This window comes from Sipha flava, unplaced genomic scaffold, assembly GCF_003268045.1.
Source record: "Sipha flava isolate LNK unplaced genomic scaffold, YSA_version1 99_pilon_pilon, whole genome shotgun sequence".
NCBI classification, from domain to species: Eukaryota; Metazoa; Arthropoda; class Insecta; order Hemiptera; family Aphididae; genus Sipha; species Sipha flava.
In genome coordinates this window covers 62,146-89,406 of record NW_020273635.1, presented here as the reverse complement: position 1 = coordinate 89,406, position 27,261 = coordinate 62,146, and the positions used below count along the sequence as shown (strand labels likewise).

The 27,261-nt window shown below is 27.9% G+C and overlaps 3 protein-coding genes across 5 annotated transcripts; 2 read left to right on the top strand and 1 right to left on the bottom strand.

Moving 5' to 3' along the window:
* The first annotated feature begins 1,086 nt into the window (after nt 1-1,086).
* LOC112693791 (cytochrome P450 315a1, mitochondrial) lies at nt 1,087-7,671 on the top strand. 2 transcript variants are annotated; one of them, XM_025568998.1, is made up of 8 exons: nt 1,087-1,277; nt 1,474-1,881; nt 2,259-2,440; nt 2,767-2,970; nt 3,240-3,376; nt 3,476-3,691; nt 3,763-3,975; nt 7,426-7,671. In XM_025568998.1, the coding sequence occupies exons 2-8, from the start codon at nt 1,505-1,507 to the stop codon at nt 7,531-7,533; spliced, it is 1,437 nt and encodes a 478-aa protein (XP_025424783.1). In that variant the 5' UTR covers nt 1,087-1,277; nt 1,474-1,504; the 3' UTR covers nt 7,534-7,671. The 2 variants fall into 2 exon arrangements, with proteins under 2 accessions (XP_025424783.1, XP_025424784.1); XM_025568999.1 differs by lacking the exon at nt 7,426-7,671 and adding an exon at nt 6,781-7,206 and having other exon boundaries at nt 1,089-1,277.
* Nucleotides 7,672-11,900: 4,229 nt separating this feature from the next.
* Nucleotides 11,901-13,052, bottom strand: LOC112693789. The gene has a single exon (XM_025568995.1). It carries the CDS (start codon nt 13,050-13,052, stop codon nt 11,901-11,903), a length of 1,152 nt encoding a protein of 383 aa, XP_025424780.1.
* Nucleotides 13,053-16,890: 3,838 nt separating this feature from the next.
* Nucleotides 16,891-25,500, top strand: LOC112693782 (tetraspanin-9-like). Of its 2 annotated transcripts, none has more exons than XM_025568989.1 (7): nt 16,891-17,108; nt 19,729-19,821; nt 19,892-20,080; nt 20,178-20,348; nt 20,886-21,116; nt 22,059-22,120; nt 25,055-25,500. In XM_025568989.1, the coding sequence occupies exons 2-7, from the start codon at nt 19,759-19,761 to the stop codon at nt 25,083-25,085; spliced, it is 747 nt and encodes a 248-aa protein (XP_025424774.1). In that variant the 5' UTR covers nt 16,891-17,108; nt 19,729-19,758; the 3' UTR covers nt 25,086-25,500. The 2 variants fall into 2 exon arrangements, 1 of the variants encoding a protein (XP_025424774.1); XR_003149513.1 differs by lacking the exon at nt 16,891-17,108 and adding an exon at nt 19,488-19,508 and having other exon boundaries at nt 22,059-22,205.
* Nucleotides 25,501-27,261: the final 1,761 nt, after the last annotated feature.

The window sequence follows — 27,261 nt, the reverse complement described above, 5'->3', positions numbered from 1 at the left end:
AAAACAAAGTTCATGATTTGCACCAAGACCAACCAAACATAATATTATCTTAAAAGACTTGACGCAACCTCTCTCTTCCATGTGAACATTCCCACTGAATACAGATGGGGTATTTAATTAGAAATTCTATTATAGAGTGAATCTATAAAAATTTAGCATTGTTTAATTGTTTTGGAACTGACAAGTGACATACAAATTTGTGTAAATGTTCCACTTCGACTTCTATAACATTTGATAATTGTTTTATCATGTTCAATGGAATTTTTATTACAATCTTACCTGAGCAGGGGAATTTATGTAGGAAAAGGGAAATTAAATAACACAATGGGAATTGTCTCTAGTTGTCATTCCCAACACTGTACAGACTGCAGATTATTCAAATTATTCAATGGTATCGATAATGGAGTTGGAGGCAGTTGTCCGAAATTTAAAAAAAACAGTACCAACTGACTAAATCGAAAATTACCAAATCCAATTATATAATTTATATTGATAAAAGTTATACAATATCCCCCAATTTTCAAAACGGGAAAAATACTCCTGATTTTTTTGATTTTTTTTGTTATCTCATGTTATTATCAAGGGGAAATAACTGCCTGGGGCCCGCCAATCACAAGGTTTATATATAATAAACTTTACGCCAATCATTTGCTTATTTATATGATAGGTATAATCACGATTAAAGATTTTTAATTCTTCACTTAATGACATTGTAATTTGTACTATATAAATTAATAATACTAAATAATTAATATATTACAATTAATATAATTATTAAATAATATAATATTATGGCTGTTTGTATAAATATAATAGTTAAATGTAATCAACCGATTATGTGATAAGGCAACTGTAGTGATAGTGTTATACTGATAATAATATTGCAGATAAGAGGCGCTGTCTCTAGACAATTGTCTATCCATAAATTTATTATCAATGGTATAATGTATCCAAGTCTTATAGATAATAATTATTATCTATAAACCTCGTAGTGTATCATAGTATAAACCATAATTAAGTTAATAGATCTTTGGTATAATCACAGAACAATAACCGTTAAAATGATATATTTTTTTTATCACTGATAGCAACCAACTGTTGCTGTTATAAATCTTTAAAGATATCTCTACAACAAATAGATAAACAAATAGCAACTGCACCTCAACTGTTAATACTTTTGAGTTCAGTTACCAATTACAATATACGTTTTACATTAACCGTATCGGACACCCCAAGTTATGTTTTTATTAATTTCATGTTGACTGTATTTTCTTCAAGTTCGTACATTTAATTTAATTTTAATTTATTTAGTTATTAATGGATTAATTAGTAATTAATTTCAAATATTAATTCATAATATTATTTAATTTTCTGTGTACAAAAAATGTTTAGTTGAAATTAGAGTGCAATATTTTAACATAAATTGTTCAACTAATATAAATTTGATCTTATTAATTTTTTTTTCCTTAATAGAAATACGAGATCTTCATTAAGTCTCTATACCATGTTCAATCGACATTGCATTTTGTTTTTAAGAAACAATACTAAAAATAAATTCATGTCTTCAATTATTAAAGACTATACAAATGAATCAAAAAAAGATATACCCATTGTCAAGGGCCTACCAGTAGTTGGTACAATATTTTCAATCTTATTGGCTGGTGGTGGTCGTAAATTACATGAATATATTGATAAGCGACATCAACAATACGGTTCAGTATTCAGAGAAAAACTCGGTCCTCTTGATGCTGTATGGATTAGTGATCCTTTGGATATGAAATTATTATTTGCACAAGAAGGAAAATATCCTCAACATATGTTACCAGAAGCATGGTTACTTTATAATGATACATATGGCCAACAACGAGGGCTCTATTTCATGTAATTTATTTTCCATAAAATTATTAAAATATTGATCATTAATAATTTCTAAGTTTTACATTCATTAAGTTTACATATTTATTTAAGTATTATATCTAACGCAATTTAATTAATATTAAATTACTATAAATTACAACTTGTATAGCAAAGGCCACCAGAAATTTTAAATATGAATATATTTTGACATTCTTTGATATTTAAATAATTTTAAATTTACAATTTAATACTTTTTTATGGGTTCTTTTTTTTCTTTTAATTAGTTCTTAAGTTAATAAAATTTCTTACACAGTCATGTAATAAGGATAAATGTTTGAGATATATATAACCTAACCAATATCAACTTCTAAATTGTAATAATACATTATATTTGTTTATAGGGATGGAAAAGAATGGTGGAAATATAGACAAATATTGAACAAAATTATGTTAAAAGATTTTAATATAAATTTGATCAAATCTTATAATACTGTCACTAATGACTTATTTACTGAATGGGAAAACTATAATGGACAAGTGATTCCTAATCTTATAGCAGATTTATATAAGCTATCAATTTCATGTAAGAATATAGTTTTTTTTTTTAATTTTCTAATACCTAGGCATATTAATATATAAATTACAAATTAGTTAAATTTATAAAGAAGTAACATTTATATAGTGATCAAGAAAATTTAAAAAACTTTTGTGACTGATAGATAACATAAAATATGTAATAATTACAGTTGCAATTTAATTAACTTAATTTTAATTTTGCCTCTTGTATACATATTACATTTATAATGTATAAATGTTACTGCTATAAAACACAATATATTTATCAGAATGTAATTTTCTATTATATTAGTACTAAAAATCAAAACATATAAGATTTTAAATTATTTACAGTTATGGTAGCCCATTTAGTCGGGAGAGCTTATGATGAGTGTAAAATGCATGTATCAAATGACGTTAACTGTTTAGCTCAAAGCATTCAAAAAGTATTTCAATGTACTGTTAAATTTACTGTGATCCCAGCTAAAACTGCAAAATTATTAAAGTTGAATATTTGGAATGATTTTGTGTGTGCAGTTGACAGTTCTATTGATAGTGGTAAGATTTTATTTATTCATTTTCTAGGTTATTATATTTTATGTTTCTTATAAAATGGTTTAACTATGGACCTAAATGGTGAATCACTGAATTCAAATGTACCAAAAAAGTTCATTACTGAGATAATACTTGAAAGGTCAAAACATATTATTAAATGTACTACATATTTAAATTTAATTTATATTTATAAGTTAATACTTTTTTTCTATGAGCTAAACTAGTGTCAATAGTAGAAACCTATTAATAAGATATTATTTATTTTTTTCTAGCCAGTAATTTGGTATCAAAGTTATTAAGTTATAGTGGTGGTGATGGCTTATTAAATTCTATATCAAATACTCATGACATACCGATTGACATGATTAAGAGGCTAATAGTTGACTTCATAATTGCAGCTGGTGACACTGTAAGATTTTATCAGAATAAATAGAATACATTTTTATAAATTATTTAAATATGATTTATGTAACAATGATTTTCTAACACACCTAATACTATTTTAAAGACTGCTTATTCGACCCAATGGGCTTTGTATACTCTTGGATTGGAGAAAAGTACACAAAATAATTTAAGAAAATGTTTGTTGGATACTGATTTCTTAGAGTGTGATTTGTTAAATAATATTTTGAAGGAAGTGTTGAGAATGTATCCTTTAGCACCTTTTATTGTAAGAATATCTCCAAATGATGTATATTTAAAAAATCATATAATACCTGCGAATGTAAGTTTTGTTTAAAAATTATTTATTTAGTGCATTTTTATAACATTTCTACTTCTATGTTTCTATTTTAGAATTTAATTATAATGTCAATGTTCACAAGCTGTCGAAATAGAAAATATTTTCAATGTCCAAATGAATTTAAACCAGATCGTTGGAATCGTCAGCTAAATAATAAATATTATGGTGTTATTGAACCCTTTGCCACTCTCCCTTATGGATTTGGTACACGATCATGTATTGGACAAAAAATGGCAAATACACAGATGTGTTTCACCATAGCAGAGGTATAACAAAATTTAAATATGCATTGAATTCATGGGTGTATACATTAGCTATATGTAACGAAAACTTTACAAAGCTAAGTAATAATAGGGCAGTGATCTTTTTTTAAGGGAAATGTAATATGGGCAGATTTGTTTTCATTTTTTTTGTTTTCCATTTTTTTGACCAAGTTTCAATTTTAGAAGTATGTTTCTGTAAGTTGTCAAAAGCAGTGATGGGATTTTTGTTGATGGACAGAATAACATTGTCGTCGGCATAGATTGCTAATATCGTATTTGGGTCGGTGGGTATATCGGAAGTGAATATATTGTATAAATCCGGGGATAGATCACTACCTTGTGGAACCCCTGCATATATATCAAAAGAGTCAGAATTTTCATTACCTTGGCGTACTTGAAAAGTTCTGTCTTTTAAGTATGATTTGAGTAATAGAAAGCACGGTGCCGGAAATATTGTTTCGAGTTTATAGATTAAGCCCTCGTGCCAAACTCGTCAAACGTTTGTTCTATGTCTAGGAATAAGACTGTACAATATTGTTTTTTTTCGAGGGCTATTGAATCAGTTAAGCGATGAATTTGATGAATGGTTGAATGTTTTGGACGAAAACCGAATTGGATACTTGGAATGATACCTTTTTTTAACATAATTGGACGAATTCTTTTGAGCAAAAGTTTTTCGAAAAGTTTACCGAGTGTAGGGAATAAACTTATTATTATTATTATAGATATTATTATAGACTATTAATAAATTTTTATCATAGTGGGTTTTGTTATTGTTGAAATAGTTTAAACAAATGCAGTATGCAATTGATATAGAGACCAAATACAAGCTAAACATAGCCGCAGAATGTAGTTTAATGTTATGAAATAAGACAGCAATAATTCTATTACATTAGAGGGGGTTTAAGTAGTATACTTGTATTTAGTAGTACGAGAAATATGGACAAATTATCAATTCAATTTTGATTTTAATAGAAATCGGTTTAAAACTGTATATTATAAAATTAAATAATAAATTACCACCGGAGACGGATTTATCTTATTTACAGCTATAGGCACCAAAAATTTGCCACCCCTATAATAAGTGAAGAAGTTATATTATCCTAATCTAAATATTAAATATATAGACATATATACCTACATCCATTTGAATTTTTAGACAAGTTTTTATTAATTAGTGAACTTTGAAAAAATGTATGAAAATAATATCCACTAAAAATGATATCCACTAAATGTAAATAAAAACAGATTTTCATAACAACAGCCTAGGATTATTTAGTCGATTTAGTAATATAGTGTGGCAGTGTGAGTATTTATTTTTCCCCGAAATTCCGGCGACAACAATATCCGATAAAAATAATACCATTGTTGTTTGATATAATATAATATAATATTGATATACTATGAGTATAAATTGGGAACATACAGAACAATATGCAATTCCTACAACTACCGAACCCTAATAATGACATACCCACCCTTAGAAAATACGGCTTTCTGGAAAAACTGGTACAACAGGAATTCTGAAAATATGGCAGGAATTGGCAAGAATTGAGCACTAATTATTGGCGCAAAAAAAAATTGTAAAAAATTAAATTTAAAGTGGATGTGGGGCTGGGGTAACTTTACTCCAACCCCACCCGTAGAAAATTCGACTTTATGGAAAAACTGGTGTAGCAGGAATTCTGAAAATTTAGCAGGAATTGAGCACTAATTATTGGCGCAAAAAAAAAATTGCAAAATTAAAAATTGGGGGGGTTGGAGTAACGTACGTAAATAAGTGGATTAATAATTAATTTAAAATCATTGAGGAATGAGGTGAGCTGTTTAGAAAAATAATTTTGGGTTCGTTCATGGATTTTTGTATTATTAAATACATTTAATATTAAATAGTGGCGCCTGCGTATGATTGGGTGTGCGGCTGATTATTAGTACTGATATCATTTAGGGTGGTGCAATAGACCTCTTTAACAGGTATGGTATTATTGGTATTTAATAATTTAATATCAGATTGGAAATCTTGGTCAATTTTTTTTTATTATTCTGGTGTCTTTGTTGTAGATTTTTATACACAATGCAACCTCGATAACTTGCTGGGTGTTATCCTTCATATAGTGCGCATTTTGGTGGTTGGTCGGTGGGTATTAAACAGGCAGAGGTATTGTGGTTTTCCCCACATTTCACGCATCGGGTGAAGACATGTCTAAGACATTGTATTATTTGGCGTCGAGGATGTGGTTCTTCAACTTTAATTTTGGTGTAGCATATTGAAGTTAATTTAAATATTTCTTTGTTATTTAGGTCAGGTTCAAGGTCTATGAAAAATAGGAGTAATGGTATTTTTGATATTTTATTTTTTACATTTACAACTTGTCTTGCAGTGAATCAATTTTCACTTAATTCTTGAATAATAAAATCGATAGGCGTAGTATGATGTAAGTTCCGAAAAACGACTCTGTATGATTTATCTTGATTAATTTGATAAGTGTGAAAATCAACTTATTTTTCTTTTAGCAGTTTACTTACTTTTCGGAATGAATCGGCAGATTTTGTTTGAAGTTTTAGGTTATTGATAAGACTTTTGCAAAAAAAATTCTTCGGGACTGATTAATAGTTTGATAGCATCACAGAAATTTTTGTAGTTTAATTCAGATTTGATAAAAATTGGAGGTGGTAATTGTGGTTTGGTATTTGGTAAATTGGATGTTTGATCAGTATCCATTTCCTGAGTAGATAATTTTTCAGAAAGTGAGGCGTAACGATTTTTTGTTGTGAACTGGCTTGATGTATTGCTTTGTTTGGTTTTGGGAGACGTAAACCTATTACCTAGATGGAGTGTGCTAACGTTTTTGGGAGTGAGGAGACATTACCAATATCCAATCAACAGATGAGAAATCGTCCGGGTCGGTGTTTACTATTTCGTTTTGTTTAATTATTTGATTGCCATTTACAATTTTAATTGGAGTTATCGGTTTGTTGTTGTATAGCTTCTTTTGTGGCGGCGAGCGTAGTGACGTGTTATTTTTGTTAGACATTTTTTTGCAATGGTAATTAAAAATACGATTTTTCTTATCTTGGGGATGCACAGACCCTCGTAGTGGGTGAGACCTGAAACACTGGTAGTTCGTCTTTTTTTCCCTTTTCAACGGTATTAATTTTGTTAAAAATCGACAAAATCGTATAAGTGAAACATAAAAAAAAATCGCGGACGTTTAATAAACATATGTGATTGATAAGAGCTGAGCACGGAGTCTAATATAAATCTATGAATAAATTTGCATAAGGGTTGAATAACTACTATAATTTTGGTTGTTAAAAAGTTTTTTTAAATCAATTTATATAAATTTAAATTATATTAATAAAATAATAAACATGTCCTTAATATATCTAATAAACCCAATATCTTATAATTGATTGAATTACTTATATATGTATGTTTGTTTAACATTTTAGTGTATAAAAAGATACGAAATAAAAACAATAAATCCAGTAAAAATAGTTTTGGATTTGATCACAGTTCCAGATAGCTGCGTCAATATAAAAATACATAAAGTTAAATGAATATTTCATGATGTTTATTTTTTATTTGGAACTTCTGAATTAAAGTAATCACTCTTATTTACTTACAAAACGTTCATATGTATAATTTGTGCTGTAGTTAGTTTAGCAAATATATCATTAAATACTTTTAACATTTTTATATTGTTCAATTTTTATAAATGCTTGTATTTAAATAAATATATATATTTTTTTTTATCTATAATATATACATATTATAATTATAATAATATATATTCAAGATAATTAAGAATTGAAAACTATCAAAATATACTAATTAAAGTATTTTTTCTTTTTCCGATTTTTTAATAAACTATCCTTTTTCCCACTTTCATATGCATTCTTAATAGTTATAGTATAATCTCAAATGATTTGGTATTTTTTTTTTTTAATACCTAATCCCTTGTTAATTTTTCATATAATGTAAAATTTACCTATTTTACAATTTTATTTAAATGATAGTCAATTGTAGTACCTAAATTGTATGATTTTTTTAAAACAATAATCAATAAAACATATTTTTTTTAAACAATAATAAATAATCAATAGGTGTACATTTTTTTGAAAATTATATGTTATAGATAAATTAAATTAAATTAGTGAATAATACAAAAATTTAAAATAATCAATCAAATTAATCATAGTAAAATACAAATAAATACATCATACATAACATAACATTGTAATCTTTATTGTAATTAAATGCAACTATTTGTACATATTCATAATATATTATATATTTGTTTTTATAATTCTCAGTTGCTTTTAAAGTTTTTTTTTAATCTTGTGTCATCTTGTGCATTTTTTTCGAAGGTTAGATATATTTTTAACATTACTATTTATTTTAATATAAATATCTGTTTCTACTGTTTTAATAAAAGTTTCTAAAAGTAAAAATATTAGGTTGAGATTAATAAAATTGTTCATTAAAGTGACAACGAAAAGTTTTTTGTGGGTGCCAAAATTTTGTGATCGAAAATTTGCTCACTTATGAATTATTGAACTTTTAAAATTATTTTGAAATTATTATTTTTTTTTGTTTTTAATAATAGTATCATAAATTAATGTTAATGTATTTAATTTATTAATATATATATATATATATTATTAATGTATTTATAGCAATCAGTGATCCAGAATATTATTAATATACCTAATATTAGTTCCCAAATTTATTATAATAATATCAACAAACAGATTATTTATAATAATACGGCGTATTATATTATCGCGTGCGGCGTACGGTGGCATGCCTACTACACAAAAATAGCATTGATTTTAGAATATCTAAAAGGTTCATGAGTATCTATCTCCTATATTTTCCGTGGACAGACCCCTTAGAAGGCCCCAATTTTTTTATTTTTGCGTCGGGGCACAAAATGTCTAAATACGGTATTGGTAATAGTACATGTTCACCTTTAAATTTTCCATTTAAAATTATGGCTTCGATTATGTTGTTATACAGTTTAATAATTTACATAATTCTTAATCGGTAATTATTAAAATCAACATATTAAACAAATTAAATATTTCCTGGGTAACCAAAAATTGAAAGAAGATTACATATTTTGCTGAGCGATCAGCAATTAATGGATGTACCCACAACTTCTTGTTTTTTTTTTTTTGCACGTCTACTACGGCTGTACAAATAAGCAACACATGTCAACTCTTCAACTTCTATTTTGGAACTAAATATTGGTTTAATTATTTTGTTTAAATGTTGTACATTGTAAAATAAAATAATAAAATAATGTGTCTGGTGACATGTTTGGTGGCTATACTTTTTTGGTGGCGCCACCATGGTAGTGTAGTGTGAAAGGGACTTTAATCTTCATCCGGGTGCGCTCCATTCCATAATATAGATGGAAAGTTTAGTTCATTTATGTCTATAGTTCATTAGTTCACAATTCATTCAAGTGAATAGTTCAAATGAACTATTCTTAAGTTCACGTAATTCACTAATTTTATTGGTCATACTGATATTAAGGCAGGGGGCCGTCGTTACGATTTGCGAGGCCTTAAGCAATATCTAAATTGCGAAATGCGAGGCCCCATAATTTATTGTAGAATAAAACTAATAAGATTACCCATCACTAATAATAATAAGACTATGAAAATCAAAAGCGTGGATAGCATTTAAGATTTAGGGAGCATAGCTCTCTGACTATAAACCTGTGTCTATATGACCAAAAATGTGTAATTATACCTAATATCTCAGTAGAATTAAGTCCAACAGGTAGTCTCACAAATTTGATTATTTATTTATTTATTGGATCAACGAGCGTGAGCCTAGGTTAAAATAATTAAGTGTACAATACAATCATACAATAACATAATGAATAAAATAATAAGATATAAAATATAAAATTAAACTAAACAATGAATATAAAAAAAAAATAAAACTAAGAGAGGAACAACGGTTTCTCATTGGCTAATTTCATTATTTTCGTAATAGGTTCATTTTTTAGATAGTTTGTAGTGCAGAAGGATAATAAGAAAGGATGATTATTACGGGTGGACCTAACAGGAACTCTAAAGTTAATGAGAGAATGAAGGGATGGGAAATCGACAGAGCCTGTTAGGAGTTTGTTAAGGAAAGAGAGATTTTTGGATCAACGACGGTAAGCTAAGGAGAATAAGTTAAGGAAACGGAGAAGAGGAGTGTAATCATGAGGGGTGCAGTTAACATTAAGAGAATGTTTCATGAAACATAAAAATTTTCGCTGAACCCGTTCGAGTTGAAGACAAGCATCAGTTGATTGGGGATCCCATACAAATGAGCCGTATTCTACGATTGGACGTACAAGTGCACAATATATTGCTTTGAGGGATGCGGAGAGCTTAAAATAACTAGATATTCTTTTGACGAATCCCAATACCTTAAGGGTTTTGCATTTAACTTTATCTATGTGAGCTCTAGGATGAAGAGAGGAAGTAAAAGTAAAACCAAGATCACAGATGCTAGAGTCAGTTGGAATCAAATAATAGCCATTCAATGAGTAAAGGTGAGTAATAGGAGAGCGACTTCTACTGAATGTCATTGACCGGCACTTTTCTATATTTAGTTTGAGACCAAGGGATTCAGCACATGCTGAGAAACAATTTAGATCATCCTGGAGTTTGAGACAATCATTGACAGAGTTAATTTCGAGGAAAATCTTCATATTGTCGGCAAAACAAAGAAGTTTGCTATGTTTGAGAGAGGAGCTAGCACTATTAACAAACAAAGAGAATAGAAGAGGTGATAGATGTTCATCCTGGGGAAGATAAAAATGTGTCAGATTTAGTGTTGAACAGATTAACCCATTGAGATCTATTTACTAAAAATGAATTTAACCAAGACAGTATAGGATCTAGGGTTGCCACCTTTGAAAGAAAGCAGCCCCGGAGACAGACCGATAAGCAAAAAAAAAAGGTCGTCAGCTAGACGCTTGTATACACACCAGTATGTAGTATAATCTATAGCTTAGTTATAGTAATGAAATGCAAACAAAAAAAATATTTATATATCACATATTTTATTATTCAAAATTACAAATTATATTATATAAATATGATTAAAAATCCCGAACAAGAAAAATTATTTAAATTTAAAATCATACTTAACATTATTTGTTGCACATTTCAATAATTTTTCGTGTTCGGGATTTTTTAAAAAGTACAAAAATTCTTGACAGTTCATATTGTAATTTAATTTGACGCAGAGTTCTGATTTAACCATTTCCACTGATAGACGATTTCTTTCATCTGACCATAAATTTCCCATCAATGAAAATACTCGTTCAACAAAAGCATTACTTATGGGAATTGAAAATATTTTTCCAATAATTTTTGGAAGTTCAGTGAAATCGTTTTTTTTTGAACAACTCTACCCACATTAAGTCTGAAGTTAATTTCATTTTTGAAAGCTCTGCCCAGACTCCTTGCACATTTTTTACTTCGTCGTAAAGTCGGTCTTCTTCAATATTTTTTAATCCTAACAAATTCACAGATTTTATTGCATCATCATACTCAACTATCTTGTTTTTTAAATTAAAGTTTGAAAACATCTTAAAAATAGAATCGTTGGAGTCGTATTTTTTTTTTTTAATAATCAATAGTTTTTTTATACACTTCATTACCTTCTTTTTTAAACATTACTAGCTCATTTTTTTGAAGTGATGAAATACTTCTCGTAACTTTTGCACCATAAAATGAATCATTCAATCGATTTTCAATTTTATCTTTTAGACCTTGCATTACATTGTGTAAGTCAACAGATGTTACGGAATTTGTTTCGAGTATTAATATTGCCTCATTTAGTATATTCATATAGTGGTGAATAAAGTACAAAAAGCATTCTGGTAATGTTACTTTGCGTGACAAATCGGTCATTTCTGTCGTGTCAATATTTTTGACAAACTTCCATATGACTTGATGACATTTTTCTTCTCCTTAGTATTTATATAAGATGAAACAGCAGGCCAAGACATTATCAGTCTATCAACAGCTTTAAACAAACTTAGCCATCTTGTTGGTCCATGTCGAAGAACTTTTCTGTATTCAATTTCGAATTCTTCAAAAAAAATTTGAAGTTCTTTTACGCCCTTAGCACTATTTGAAAATTCGGCATACACTTTCAACACTAAATTTTCTACATCATATGTTAATTGTTTCATAGAGTTTCTAGCAGCATTGTGAATAACGTGGCAATTACAATTTGCTTTTATTATTTTAGTTTCTGGATGTTTTTCGAGAAGTTTTTGATAGACCGAATTACGAATGCCGTAATTTACTGATGCATTGTCGGCAGAGAACCCAGATAATAATTCAGCGTCTAAATTTGATTGCTGTAAAAAATTTTCAATATTTTCGAAAATTTTTAATGATGTTTCATCTGGATCTTCATAAAAATCCATTACTTTATTTTGGATACCTTTTTGAATTTGAAAATACTGAACAACAATAGGGTACATTTTTTGGGAACCCTTATTAGACGCATCAATAGCAATAGAAAAATAACTACCATTTTGAAAAGCCGTAACCATTTTCAAATCTTGAATGGCTAGTTCTATTGAATTAGGGCTCAGAATGTTTTTTACTATTGCTTCTGCTTTAGTACGTCCACAGTGAACTTTTTTTGCCATAACAGAATCTCCGTATAGGGAAGTATTCAATTTTATTCCACAGTCCATACTTAAATAGCTATGATGGTGATTGATTGCGTGGTAAATTGATGCTATTTCAATGATTGCTACATTAAGTTCATCCGAGCTATTTCGTTTAGTCATAAACGTGGTCATTAATGAATTACTTTTCAAATTCTTTGTAGTTTTTTTATGGTTTTCACTGTTTAAATGACTAGTCAGAGCCTTTTCACCGTCCCATTTTACAGTAAAATTAACGTTACAAAATGAACATTTCGCTTTTTTCTCATCTATTTTAACTAACCATTTCTTATACTTTTCGTTAGTTAACCATGACTCTTTAAATTTAGTTTCATACTTTTTGATTTTTCTTGGATTATCTTCAAATTCTTCCATGATGATAATAATTAATAAGTCTAAAATAAATATCGATGCACGATTACACTGACACAAAAATTAAACACAGATATTCGGATTCAAACACACTCGACTGTGATGTTGAAATTGATTCGTAAAATCGTAATCGTACTCATAAACCGTAGTCCATAATCTTATTATTCTTATTATCGTGATTAAATGGTTTTTATACCGGAAACTAATAAAAAAAAAAAGTCTATATAAGACTATAAATCGTATGTTATCTTATCTTTATCTCCGACCCGGAGAATAATTCTCTGAACCCGGAGCCCGTAGATTTATACGTAAACCCGGAGAGGTGGCAACCCTAATAGGATCCCCAAATCCAGTAGCACGAAGAACAGAGATTAGAACCTCATGGTTAACGGAGTTAAACGCCTTAGCAAAGTCGGTATTTATGACATTAACTTATGTTCCATCTTTAAAAGATCCGAATATGTAATTACAGAAAACAAGGTTACAGGTAACCGTTGATCTGCCTTGATGGAAACCATGCTGTTCATTGGCTAAGATCAAATTTACTGAAGGCTAAATTGCGTCTAAGACTAATGACTCAAAGAGTTTAAAAATATGCCCTAAAACAGAAATTGGTCTGTAATTAGTGCCTAACGAGCGGCAACCTGATTTTAAAATGGGTGTAATAGAACCAATTTTCCACATGTCAGGAAAAATACTATCATCGAGGGATCTTCGAAGTAGGGACCAAAGAAGATAGAGAATAATGGACCTCGTTCTATAGAGGAAATCGCCAGGTATTCCATCGGGTACAGTAGAAGACACATTTTTTAAAGTATTAAACTTGAGGAGGACATAATTTGCAGAGAAGTAACAGTTGTTTGGTAAGTCGAAAAATTGAATATCTAATGTCTGAAGATTTGAAGTAACGGGCTCTGAAGAATAAACCGAAAAAAAAATGTTTAGCAAACAGATTAACACTTTCCAGTTTATAAGAACTATTGACACCATCTAAAGAAACTGAATTAGGAACGGCATTGTGGGAACGATTCTTGCGTACATAATCCCAAAAATTTTTGGGATTTGAGGATAGAGATTTTTCAAACTGTTCGACAAATTCTTTATGATATTTTTTGCATATACATTTACATTTAGCACGAAGCAGGGAAAATGCAGTGTAATCAGCAGGGTCGAAGGTAGATTTAAACTTTGCATGAGCTTTATTCTTACGATAAATTAACGATTTGAGGTCTTTGGATACCCATGCGAGAAAACTGGATTTATAAAAGCGTGATATAGGGACGAATCTCAAGATTAAATTATGAAGAGCACAATCAGCAAAAGAATCGGTTAACCAAGTTGCAGTTAAAACAAAAAAATCATAATTTATACTGGCTACATTACGTTTAAAATTTACAATTTTTGTCCGGAGACGGCAGTTTTGGTAAAAACCAGAAATTGAGTTGGCAACTGGCGAATAAGTCAGGGGTTGTTGATAGTAGGCCTTTGATTGAAATTTCCATCCCTAGGATGGTGAGACACAACCTTCGGGAGACCATTTATATGAGCTATATGTAGTCCGACTTCGCCAGCTTGAGTTCTACGATCAAGTTCAGAATGGCAGTTATGCAGTAGGGTCCGTTGTAGAAGAGTCTTATCTTTAGCAATGCGAAAGTTAGGCGGGTACCATAAAATTATGGTAAGTCAATCAGTCAGGACATCTTCTTTTATGAATACTACACATAGATTTAAAAGAAAAAACAAATTTCTTTAACAAAAAATGAAATTAAAGTGTTAAACTTACAAGTGGTTAACTATTTATTATTAACTATTGTTACATTTTTTTTCCACTGACACTCCAATTCCAGTTTACTACACGGGAAGAAAATATCGGGGTTTCGATATGTTAAGAGTGACATGGAAGGCTTCTATCCAGCATATCGCTATCGCTCAAAAGTTAGCGCTCGTCCAAGACCCACACCTGCTAGTAGTTCGTGATCTACGCCAGGAAGAAGCACATTCTCTCGCATGCTTAGGTCCCGTAACCGGCCTTAATCCACGCGCGATTCGTATTGAGTTAAGGTGCAATGAATTCAATAAGTGGAAAGAGTTGAGACAAAGGGGAATAGTCGTACTAAGGTATGGTAGTTGTATCACGACTAACGCTTGGGTATCAAAAAAAGGCGGGCTCTTAAGTGGTGAGTGGGCAAAAGCTTTTAAAGCGTCGATGAACTCAATGTCTAACCGAGGAACAGGAGGTAGTAGTGTCGGCAATCCCCATTGCAGGAATCTAGTTTAAAATGAGAATAATATAATTGAAACCTTACCCCACATCCGAGGATCCTGCCCCAAGACTGAACTTCATCGCAGCAATGCCCATCAAAAAGTCCGTACCACCCTGGCCAACCTATTTAGAGCAAAAAACTTTGAAGTATACGAAGAAGTGTGCTGTACAGTACTCGATGAAGAAGCAACTCAAAACAGAAGGGCTAATATCATAGTGATAGACAGAAGGAACAGACGAGGCCTAAGATGATCTTAGACCCCACGATTCGTTGGGAAACTAACGACGAACAACAAGACATTCATGTGCATGAAGAGAAAAGAGTTATATACCTACCGTGCACACCCAACCAGAACCACCTCTACGGAGTAGGATAGTGGGAAGCATTTGGGCTTTGTTTCAGCGCACGCGGAACCGCATCAAAATTCCTGCAGAATTTCAAGAACTACGGCCTGCAGCGAAGTGATCTGGAAAAAATACGAATGTCTGTCCGTACTGTAGGAAACTTTACATATAATAAATTACCACCTATATTCATAACAAACAATCATCAAGATTGAAATCTTTGTTTTTTTTTCTTTTTTCTTTCTACTACTACTTTAATTATTATCTTTATTTTATTTTATCTATATCCATATACATTTTAAACCCTATAAGCTATGTAAAATTGTATTAAACAGTAAATTGTGTCGTAAGACAACAAAGTGAGCAATCCGCTATATTTATATCAATAAAGTTGTTTATATATATAATAAGAATAAAATATGATTGATCATGAAAACATTTTTTTCCTACATTTTTTAACGGAAAAATCATCAATTGTGGGGTCAAAATTGAGTTTTGAAGCCATTTTATTTTCTATGGATAACATTCTATGGATAACATTGTGTAACGTCAACTTCTAAATTCTTTCTCCTATCTGAAGGTCCCTACAAAATCTCCTGTATCAAATCTCAAAATGGCTACATTCTAATAGATTCAAATAATAATAATTCTTCCAAAGGCAGCCACAGTGTAATCAACTTAAAAAAAATATAATAATCCCTCATTTTGAACATCTGTAAAAAAAAAAAAAATGTTTCTTATTTAATTTGCCTGAACTCGCTGCCCATTTTATAAAAAAAAAAATATATTTTTTTTTATTCTATATATCTATCTATTTATCTTTATTCTAATTTATCAAATAACTCTTAATTATGATAATACTTTGTCTCTTTAAATTGGATTATCTTGTCCAACATACATACGAAATGTTAAACCTTTTTCATTATTCACTCAAAATTCTCTACCCTTATTTACAACAAGTGGTTGCTCATTGTACTCCCAATAACTTGTTGGTGGGGGGAGGTTCTGTAACGTCACAGAATTTTGCGATAATTAAAATTAAAACTTTACTGTTAATTCTCCATAGCAGTACAAAGTCCGAACCACAGACATATCTGTCGTGAGAACCCACCGCCGCCGTAGTTTCATAATCGCGTCGTTGGCGTGCATTACAAAGAATTGTTTGCATATTATTATTATATAATTATAAGTATAAAACTTAATTGCTCCTCCATCAACAACAGATGACGAACGAGCCGAGACCAACGGACTACACCGACGACGGTTTCTCTGCCCATTTCGACAACAATCACCGACTTGAAATTTTATACTGTGAAGAAAATCAGAAGTGTCATCATTATTATTATTATTAAACATTTTTGAACTGTGTCTTCATCCAACATCATTATCGGCTGAAGACAACCCGATGTGCCCTCGGCAGGCCCAACGAGCCTAAGAATAAACCTCAACAAGTATGGGTCATAACCACACTGGCCTCTCTTTTTTTAATTTCTTTTTTTCTTTTTTTCTATATTTTTATTTATATAGTGGCATTTTAAATAATAGCATCCGGCCCTTCCATGCCAAAAAATAGGGGGGCGCATGGCCCCTTTCCCCACTGTGGGTGCCCTTATTGGTAGTGCTAGTGTTTAAAATGTAGGGGGTGGCCTGAATTAATATGTGCACTCCTATTATCAATTGTCTCAATCCGCCACTGTGTCGACCACTGATGTATAGTAAAATAGTAGCAAAAAAAAAAAAAAGGTAATAAAAATAAGTCTCCCTAATACACCACTGTCATACATAATAAATATTCCAAAAGAGTTTGTTTTAGTAAGTATAAAAGTGCTCATGTTCGTGTATGAATGTTACTATGACGATAGTTTACAAAATAAAGTAATTAGGAAACATAAGTTTTCTGAACTTAACAAAGAATTATTATATGGCACTAGTTATTAAAAATCTCGTTTTTTAAGAATAAAAACATTTCATTTTTAAGTTATTTTTGAAAGTATATAATAATATTAATTTTTATAAATTAAAATAATGGTAACGTATTATGGATTCTTATATAACTTGTTTAAATAAATAAAAACTGATTATATATTGAACTTTGACAGTAGAACTGAAAGTGGTAGCTGAAATAATTTTAATGAAACGTCAACATAACGTATATTTATTCATTTTAAAAATATACTTCTTTTGAATAGTTCAGATTGGAAGATAAATAGCTAACAAATTGTCCTTATAAATTCTTTGTTAAGTCATTCTATTAAATTGCTTATTAACATATAACTGTACTCGTTTAATACTTGATTAACATGTTTAGTTTTTTTGTTTCGTACTATTTTATCATTGATTAATACAACTTTTTCGGAATTCCTTTTTTTAGTTTTATCCCCATTATTTCATAAAACAAAGGCTATACACTTAACCTAAGGTTAGATTAGCTTAGATTAATTTCAGAAACTTTAAGTGTTGGTCCTTATGCTTTATTTATAACTATTCTAAATGCTAATTTAATAGAAAATTAAATACATTTAAACTGAAAATGTAAATCTGAGGTTAATTGATATTTTTGGTATAAAAACAATTTCTTCAGTACCACAGCCCGTTAAGATTGTCCACTCGATCAATAAACTTCTATATTTTTTATTTGTAATCTTGAACCGTCACAACATTTTGGGGGACTCCAATTTTTAATTTAAATAATAAATGCCCCTATTTTTAAAATCCGTTTGTGAGGTGAAACTCCAGAAAGTGTTAAAGAATTAAGAGATTTAGTAGAGAAATGGACGCATCCACTTTTTCCAAAACGGTGAATAAAGCGTCACGTTGAGATTGACCTATATTCGTCTTCCTTCTAGCATGTCAATTAATGTATTTGTCGGTTTCATTTATTCATATGACATAGTTAATTTATCATGTTATTATTTTAAATTTGTTCAATGTACGAATATTTGTAAAATATGACTATAGACAACATTCATGACAACGCTTATTCAATCTACCATATTATTTCGATTTATCCAGTAGATTTTTTAAACATTTTATTTCATACAAACCTTGCCCAGACAATTTTTGATTCAATAAAAAACAAATCAGCCAAATTGGTCAAATTGATCCAAGTAGTGCTCTTACGTATAAAGGGCAATTAATTTTTATTTATTAATAGATTAGAAACACCAATTAATGATTATAAGCTTTTTATACTAATATTTAAAATCAGTCGTATTTTGTTTATCAAGACATTCTTAAAAAATTAAGCGTTAAAATTTTTTTGAAATAATTCTTTCCTTGAGAACAAAATTCTTAGAATGAATTTTTAAACAATTACGAAAAAAATAAAGAAGTAAAACTTTAAAGTCTTATAACTAAAATTACTTTAATCTTATTTAAATTTTAAAAAGTAATTATTTTTTTAAATTTATTCTATGAAAAACCTTTTTTTGCGATGAATATAAAGTGTTTTGACCTTTATACAATACCAAAAATATTCAACTTAATATTATTATTGACTTACTTTTTCTTTTTGATGTATTTGTATAACCTACGTGTTTGTAGTTACTATCACCTAGACAACTATTATTAAAAAATATAATATATTTTGTAGGCTTATACTTTATACATATATTAACACATCAAAAATATGTCAATCACCTCACTATAACCATATGTCGCTATACTTTATATTCCTATTCGTTAAATATATTTTTATTAAGACCCTTATTGAATCATGTCGTTTGAACTAGTAACATTCAATATATTTTAACAAATTTTATTTAAATAATAATTAACCTTTATTATAATAACATATTGATATTTTTTTTTTCTTTCAAATAATTGTGAATGTCTAATATCAATAATTATAGGTAATTTACATTGAGTTTTTAAAAATTAAAATTATATTTAATTGTTTCCTCTGATTATGTTAAGCTAGGGTAAATAATAGTAGTGAAATAACACTTGTATTAATTTATTAACTATATACTTTACATTATTATAATCTATCCTACTTAATTATAATCAATATCATGTATTTTATTATACGCATAATTATAACATATTTATGTTTATGTATATTCATTTCAGATACAAATAAGTAACATTTGTTAAGATATAATGGAAACGAGAAGTATTTTTATCGTGAAGTATATGCTATACGTTTTTAATGTGATATTTGGGGTAAACATATACTATTTAAATACTAAGTAATTTATGAAAATTTTAAAATATAAAATAATTTGATTTTTAGATCACGGGTGTGGCTTTAATAATAATTGGCACTATAGTTATTGTAGATTTGGGACGTTTTTCAAATTATTTAAGTGTTTCGATTACAGCTCCACCAATATTATTTATTGTTTTGGGTATATTTATTATAGCTACAAGTATATTTGGATTCTATTGTATCGATAAAGAAAATGTCAACTATTTAATTGTGGTTGGTATATTTTTTAATGTTTAGTTTACTTTTATACACATCCGTGTTATTTAATAATAACTATATTATAAATTAATGATCGTTGTTTATTTTATAGTTTACCATACTTTTATTATCAGTTTTGTTGATGGAAGTATTTTTAGCAATTATGTCATCAATATCCAAAGACAATTTTAATAATAATTTAAGATTTTCTTTAAAAACCTCAATGGGAAAATATTCATTTGAAGAAAATGATCGTCAATCGTGGGCTGTAGTTCAACGAAAAGTAAGTTAATATATTTAAGATTTTTCATCTATATATATCCCGTAAATGATAAATGTCATACTTTTTCCTTACTTAAAGCTTAAATTATTCCTTTTTTAATCACATTGTTGAATATTATTCCGTAACTTGGAACCCACTCAAATCCTCTAATAAAATGATTCAAAAGGTTCTTATGATATTCTATCGTTTGACTACATTTATTATTCATATTCAATATCCTTTACACAATAATTCTCCCATCCAACATTTTAACTTCACAGGTTATCTGATCACAGACATTCAGCAAACCTTTATTTCCTTTTTAATTTTTTATCTGGTTGTCTTAAACGTTAATTTTTACCCTTATTAACTTTAAAATAAACGTTAACACCATTTGTTATAATATTTTTGAAACTCTTTACTCCTTATCAAACTACTTACCAATCAAACTTCTCATTAATCCTTCTAAATTGCAGATTAACGTATATGAATAAATAAATATAATATATAAAAATGATAATTATAATATGTATTTATCCTTATTTAATTTTCATATAGTTAGAATGTTGTGGAGTAGACACACCAAGAGATTGGTCGATTATATTTCCAGAAAACTTAGTTCCTGTAACATGTTGCCAAAATTTACCAATTGAAGTAGGAGCGTTGTGCAGAAATCTATTTGATGATAGGATTATATATCAAAAAGGATGCTATAATATATTAAACAGTCGAGTGAGAAATAGGTTAACCATTGTAATGTACATCGCATTGGCATTTGCTCTTCTGCAGGTAAATCTATTATTGATATTTTTATTTATATAATATTTATTTATATATATTTTCAGATATTTTTTTTTTTTTTTAAATAGCTTAAATATAATGGCACGAATATAGTCAAACAATTCATTGTAGAAAATTGAGATATATAATAAATTTTCAGTAGTTGAGATAAAAAAAATTAAATTATCATAATAAGTTAGAAAAATGTAAAAATCTTAACACATTTATTTAAATTCAATCTCAATCGAGGTCCAATTATCTGTATGATTCCAAATATATTATATATGTACAATAGGAACCATATGTAAACGTAAGAATAAAATGGATACAAATTATAATTATTAACTGTAATATTCAATTATTCCGAGTTCAAAAAAATAAATTTTACATTTATAATTTATCTATTTACCTAATACGGGTATAAAACCAAAATTAAATAAAATACTCAACTTTAAAAATAGTAATCGTTAACTAAGGAATATAATTAAATATGGATAATATATTATTCAAAATATTTTTTTTAGTTAATTTCAAAAAACATTTTATAAAATTAAAATAACATAGCACTATTGCACTATACATTTTATATTATATATTTTTTTTGGAATTTAAAATTTTTAATACATTATAAGTGTCGAATCTTACGACTGATTTCATTATACTAAAAATAATTTATTAAAATATCGTTTATCTCAAAAAAAATCCGTTCATTGTAAAAAAAATTGTTTGAAAAAAAACGAATAAAAATTAAAATAATTCCTGGAATATTTATCAAATAAATAGGTTTGTTTATTCAATAATTAAAAAATAATTTTTAAGTAAAAAACTTGTACATAATGTATTTGAAACGAATTATGAGTGACAAATTGAATTAGTGTATAATTTTGAGTGATAAATTGTGTTATGTATTTATATTTTTTATAATGTTTGTATAAATAAAATATTTTTCAGTTTATTGGTGTTGTGTTATCTTGCTCTTATACTTATCTGCTGAAAAACAGTCAAGGAAGCAAGTAAGATAATTACCATTTTTTTAAATGAGAAGTTGTAAAATTGGTGTACATACACATCATTACAAGTTGTATATAAAACAAGTAGGTAGGTATCATTTGTAAATGAGTATATCGTTAACATATCCTGTACTACGTATTTTATCGTTTATACTTATTTTTATATGCAAAATGTTTCAATTATTTTTATATATTATAATGTACCTTTATAGTGATTGTATAATTTCTTATGTATATAAGTATAATAAATTAGAAGTTTATATCATGCCCAAAGGTAAAACATAAACTGAAAAATGTCAATAATGCTTATATTACATTATTTATAATATTGAATTGCAGTATAATAATAAAATAAATATCGATTGGATTTATAGTGATAAAAAAATAATAATTGAAAAAATGTGTATACCTATAAATAATAAATTCTATATTTCTACAATGTACATAGCTTATAAATCTTAAGTACGACATAAAAATCGTTTATTATCACAATAAATATGTAATAAATAGTCTACACTAGTAATCTACACGGTCTGTAATTTTAAGGACCGATCCGGACTGAAAATGTTAACAAAAGATCAAAATCGCATTGAAATGTAACCTAATTTTTTTTTTAAAACCAGACCGGACTGAAAATTTAAAATAATTTGTTAGAGTGGACAGAGACCGGACATTAAACATCGTACATAAAACAACGGCGCAGGGGTAAAATATTAATTCCCATGATAAAATAAGTGTTATATATCACATAAATAATGTTTTTAAAAATTAAAATCATTGTTAAATGGATTTAATCGAGCCGTAACCGCATAATCGGGATCAACTGGTCTGGACCGAACTAAAATGATAATAGTTCAAACCAAGATCGGACCGAAATCTTCCGTAAATATATGGATTCGGACCGAACCAATCCTTCATCACCTATTTTATACAATAAGACCGGATCAGACTAGACCTTGGTATAGACTAATATATACCGAACCATGCAGAGCACTAGTCTACTCTAAGTGCCGTTAATTATTCATTGCCTTATTTTTTAATTAAAACTCCATTCAGCTACACTGGAGGGCTTCACAATATCTATACATTTGAGTGGGGGAAAAAAGGGAAAAATTAAAAATTTATATTTTAAGTATTTAATTTCAAACCTAATGAGATACTAAACTATTGACTTTTTAGATTTATCAGTATGAAAATATGTATACAAATAGTTACTTTATTAGATTACATGCTATGAAATAGTATGTGTGTGTCGATGTAAATAACTTTTTGACTCATTATTATACAATAAATAATCCATAGTAATGAGTTATCAATGTTATAAATCAGAGGTGGGCAGCTGACGGCCCGTGCTATATTTTCAAATAACATCATACAATTTTAAAGTTTATCGATATAATAATTGTTATCTGGTATTGAATATTGACAAATGTATATAAATGTCATATGTATGTATACGTATAGCTTTGGCTGCAATACGATTGCGCCCAGATCCATTTTTACCTGATATAATCGCAACACCATTGCGCACCAAATTATAATATGTGTATATGTACTATGTATAATAATTTATGTACAACATCATGTTGCACCGATAGCTTTCCACCATAGCTGTTTGTAGCAAACTATTTAACTACCTATATCAGTTTCTTCGTATCATTCGTGTCATGCTGTTGTGTGTGTTGAATCTATTATTTCGATATATATAAATGCTAATAAAAATTCATATTTTGAATGACCTTTTTTATTTTCCTATGGTCTGGCCCGCTGGATTTTAATTTTCTAAAAATTGGCCCTCTAGTAACTTTGAATTGCCCATCCTTTTTATAAATTATAAATAAAAATTAATTATATTGTATAAAATAATAAAAATTAATATTCAACATGCATTAAAAATCGCAATATATTGTGAAAGTGCATCCCTTTTATCATTCATTCTCAAATACTCCTAATTAAACATTATGAATTGAATTGCTTCTAATTAGATTTCCACTTATTTAAGTTTCATCATGTTACGATTAATTATTAATGTGCCGATCGGTACATTTTTTTTTACTTAATATAAATATTAATTAATAGTAATATTTAGTAAAAAAAGATGTATAATAACCAATTTGTTATAAATAGTACTAGATTATACAAATATTACTAAATATTATTTTATAACAACTTATACTAAAAAGGTCGCTCCGTACTACGCACGTTACGCATTTTGTAGTATTTCGCAGTACATTTAAAGGCAACGCGAAACAACAAAAAAGAATAAAATTTTATTTGTTCACAGAGGCGGATTTCCCATTAGGCATTGTAGGCAGCTGCCTAGGGCGGCAAAATTTGGGGGGCGGCAAATTTTGTAGTGTTTTATTAAAAAACATCAAACGATCAAACATATAGTACATCGTATATGATATTCAGTATACCAATCTATTTTGGTTCATTATAATTTATAATCATTACCTATAAATATTATAGTAAACAATTATATAGAAAGCAGTTTTTGATAATACTATATATTTTATTTTATTTTGTAGGTTTTTATTCAAATTCAATGAACAACCATTGACATTTTTTTCAAAATAGGCTAAATAACTTCAGGCGAAAAAAATAGTCTAAAAATTAAAATGGATGTCCACTACATTGTCTATATATTAAATATTTAGAATAGGTATTTTGGAGGGGTATTGTAACTTTTTCACCTATTATAGGAGCGGCAAATTTTTGGTGCCTATAGCCGTAAAAAAGATAAATCCGCCTCTGTTTGTTCATGTTCTTTGATTTCATACATTTACCAGCTCAGTAACGAAACACCACAAAACAGTTTTCACGAAAACATTTTTCATGAAAAAACCATACACACAATTCACGCATGAAACACGAAATGTGCATAGAATGGAGCGTCCTTAATGGTTGATATGTTTATAAATGTTTTTGTTTTAGTGGAGCACACAATATACTACCAAGCAAATGACACAAAAATGATGCATTTAATAAAAATGATTTTAATTATTTCTACGAGCAAAATACATATTCACAAGATACATTGAGCCGCAGAGAACAATTAAAGAATTTATTAGATGCATTAAAAAAACAAAATAGAAATATTAACCGTTACTAGTATTTATTTCGATGTTATTGGAAACATTTTAAATTTTGTTCAACTATTTTCAATGGCGTGTACACAGGATAAAAATGTTTCCCAAGCAACAATTCAACATTTTGGGGCAGGTATTATTAGGATTAGTAAGGGTTTAAGTTTATTAATAATACAAGCGGTATTTTAAAAAGTACCTTTTATGTCTATAGACGTGCGCCTATTGCCTAATTACTTGTGCAAAATCAATTTTTTATACTCAATTATCTTCCATATATTAATTTTGTATCGATAGTTCAAAATAGTTGTATTATGTTTTTATGTATACATTTTATATTGTTATACCGATTATTGTTGAATCACAATTTATGTATTTGATAAATAATACATTAAAGCATGCATAATCTACCTATGTAATATGTATAGAGCATACGAATCAGTGGCATCATTTGGACCGCGCAAGGTATACATTTGCGTATTTAAAATCCACTATTGTAGTAATTTGGCCCACTTTATAAATTTATTGGCCTAAATAATTATTGATAGTAATTTGCAGTCAATATATTTTATTTTTTAATTAATTTTTGTTTTTCTTCTTATTTAAAAAACAAAAACATGAGACACTACGTTGCAAAATTATCAAAATATTCCTTATCGCGATGAATCGTAAATCGTTATCATGCAACATGTATATAATTACTATAATTTTATTTTATTATCTATCAGCTTTCATTATCCATCAGCTGCTAGCCCATTCCCAGTAATTCATATTTCATAATGATAATCTATTATTGATAATTGAAAATATTAAAAGATTACCTAAATAATATTTTATGTGTTGATATTTTATCTGTAAATAAGTTTGAAGATGTGTTGGTATCCTTTTAAATATTAACAAAATATATAACTATATAACTGTAACTGTACCTAATAAAGGCTTTATTACAATATTTATTGTCATCTCTAGCTTTACTGCTTTTCTTAATTAAATGATTTAATAAATACCATTATTATTATGTTGTCATTAATAAATGGTAAAAATATTATTATTTTATTTTTGTTGTGTTGAAAATTCTAAATAGGCTTAATGGCCTGATCTATACGCCATGCGTATTAAAAAAAAAAATGGAAATGACGCCACTGATACGAATGAAACATAGAAATAAAAATAAAACATTTTTGTAAATAACAACGTATATATTTAAATTTTCAGTACTTCAATTTAATAATAATAATAATAATAATAATAGTGATAAAAATCAAAATTAATTCTGGATTTTTAAAACAATTGTTTAAAAATACTATTTTACATGGTTAATGTATCTTATATTTATATACCTATTAAATAATTAAACGTTTTGTATATTATTTTATAAATAAATATGTTATATTATTATTTGATTTTTCTTTCCTAGGCAAAAGTATTAAATTTAAATTATTTAACTATCTACACTATTTTAGGTCTCAATGTTCAATTGCATTGTTAATAGGTTGTAACTGTTATAGATTTATGGACTATTGTTATATATAGAATATCAATTAGGTATATAAAATAATTGTTAGTTCATCGATGATTATGAATTAAAATTAAATTCATCAAAATTTTTTTCAGTTCTGTTTCTTAATTGACTTGATTGTGCAGGTATTACGTATAATAGAATAAGAAGCAATATACAATGTAAATAATTTTAATTTTTTTTTTTATTTATTTGATAAGGTTATTTTAAATTGTTATAAGTAGGGCCCGAATTTATATGCTATAAAAACCTAAGAAATATACATTAAAAAATATGCATTTATACTTTTATTTTGTAGGAATATGCCCTATAAAAGAAAAAAATATACGAAAAAAATCGATTAAAAAAGTCTTTTATTTACATTATTTTTTATATAGATATTTACATAAAATTATATTATTTTTTATATTATATTTTTTAAGTTATTTGGGTTGAAAATATTTTAATTTCAATCTGAAAAATTAATATTAAAAATATTTGTATAAAACAAATTATGTGACTAAACATAAATAAATACATACCAAAAACAGTCGCAT

Coding starts and splice junctions, on each gene's coding strand:
- LOC112693791 (XM_025568998.1), top strand. CDS start 1,505: ATGTTCAATCGACATTGCATTTTGTTTTTAAGAAACAATACTAAAAAT. Junction 2,971..3,239: donor TGACAGTTCTATTGATAGTG/GTAAGATTTTAT, acceptor ATTTTTTTCTAG/CCAGTAATTTGGTATCAAAG. Junction 3,377..3,475: donor TAATTGCAGCTGGTGACACT/GTAAGATTTTAT, acceptor ACTATTTTAAAG/ACTGCTTATTCGACCCAATG.
- LOC112693789 (XM_025568995.1), bottom strand. CDS start 13,052: ATGGAAGAATTTGAAGATAATCCAAGAAAAATCAAAAAGTATGAAACT.
- LOC112693782 (XM_025568989.1), top strand. CDS start 19,759: ATGGAAACGAGAAGTATTTTTATCGTGAAGTATATGCTATACGTTTTT. Junction 20,081..20,177: donor ATGTCAACTATTTAATTGTG/GTTGGTATATTT, acceptor TTTATTTTATAG/TTTACCATACTTTTATTATC. Junction 20,349..20,885: donor GGGCTGTAGTTCAACGAAAA/GTAAGTTAATAT, acceptor ATTTTCATATAG/TTAGAATGTTGTGGAGTAGA.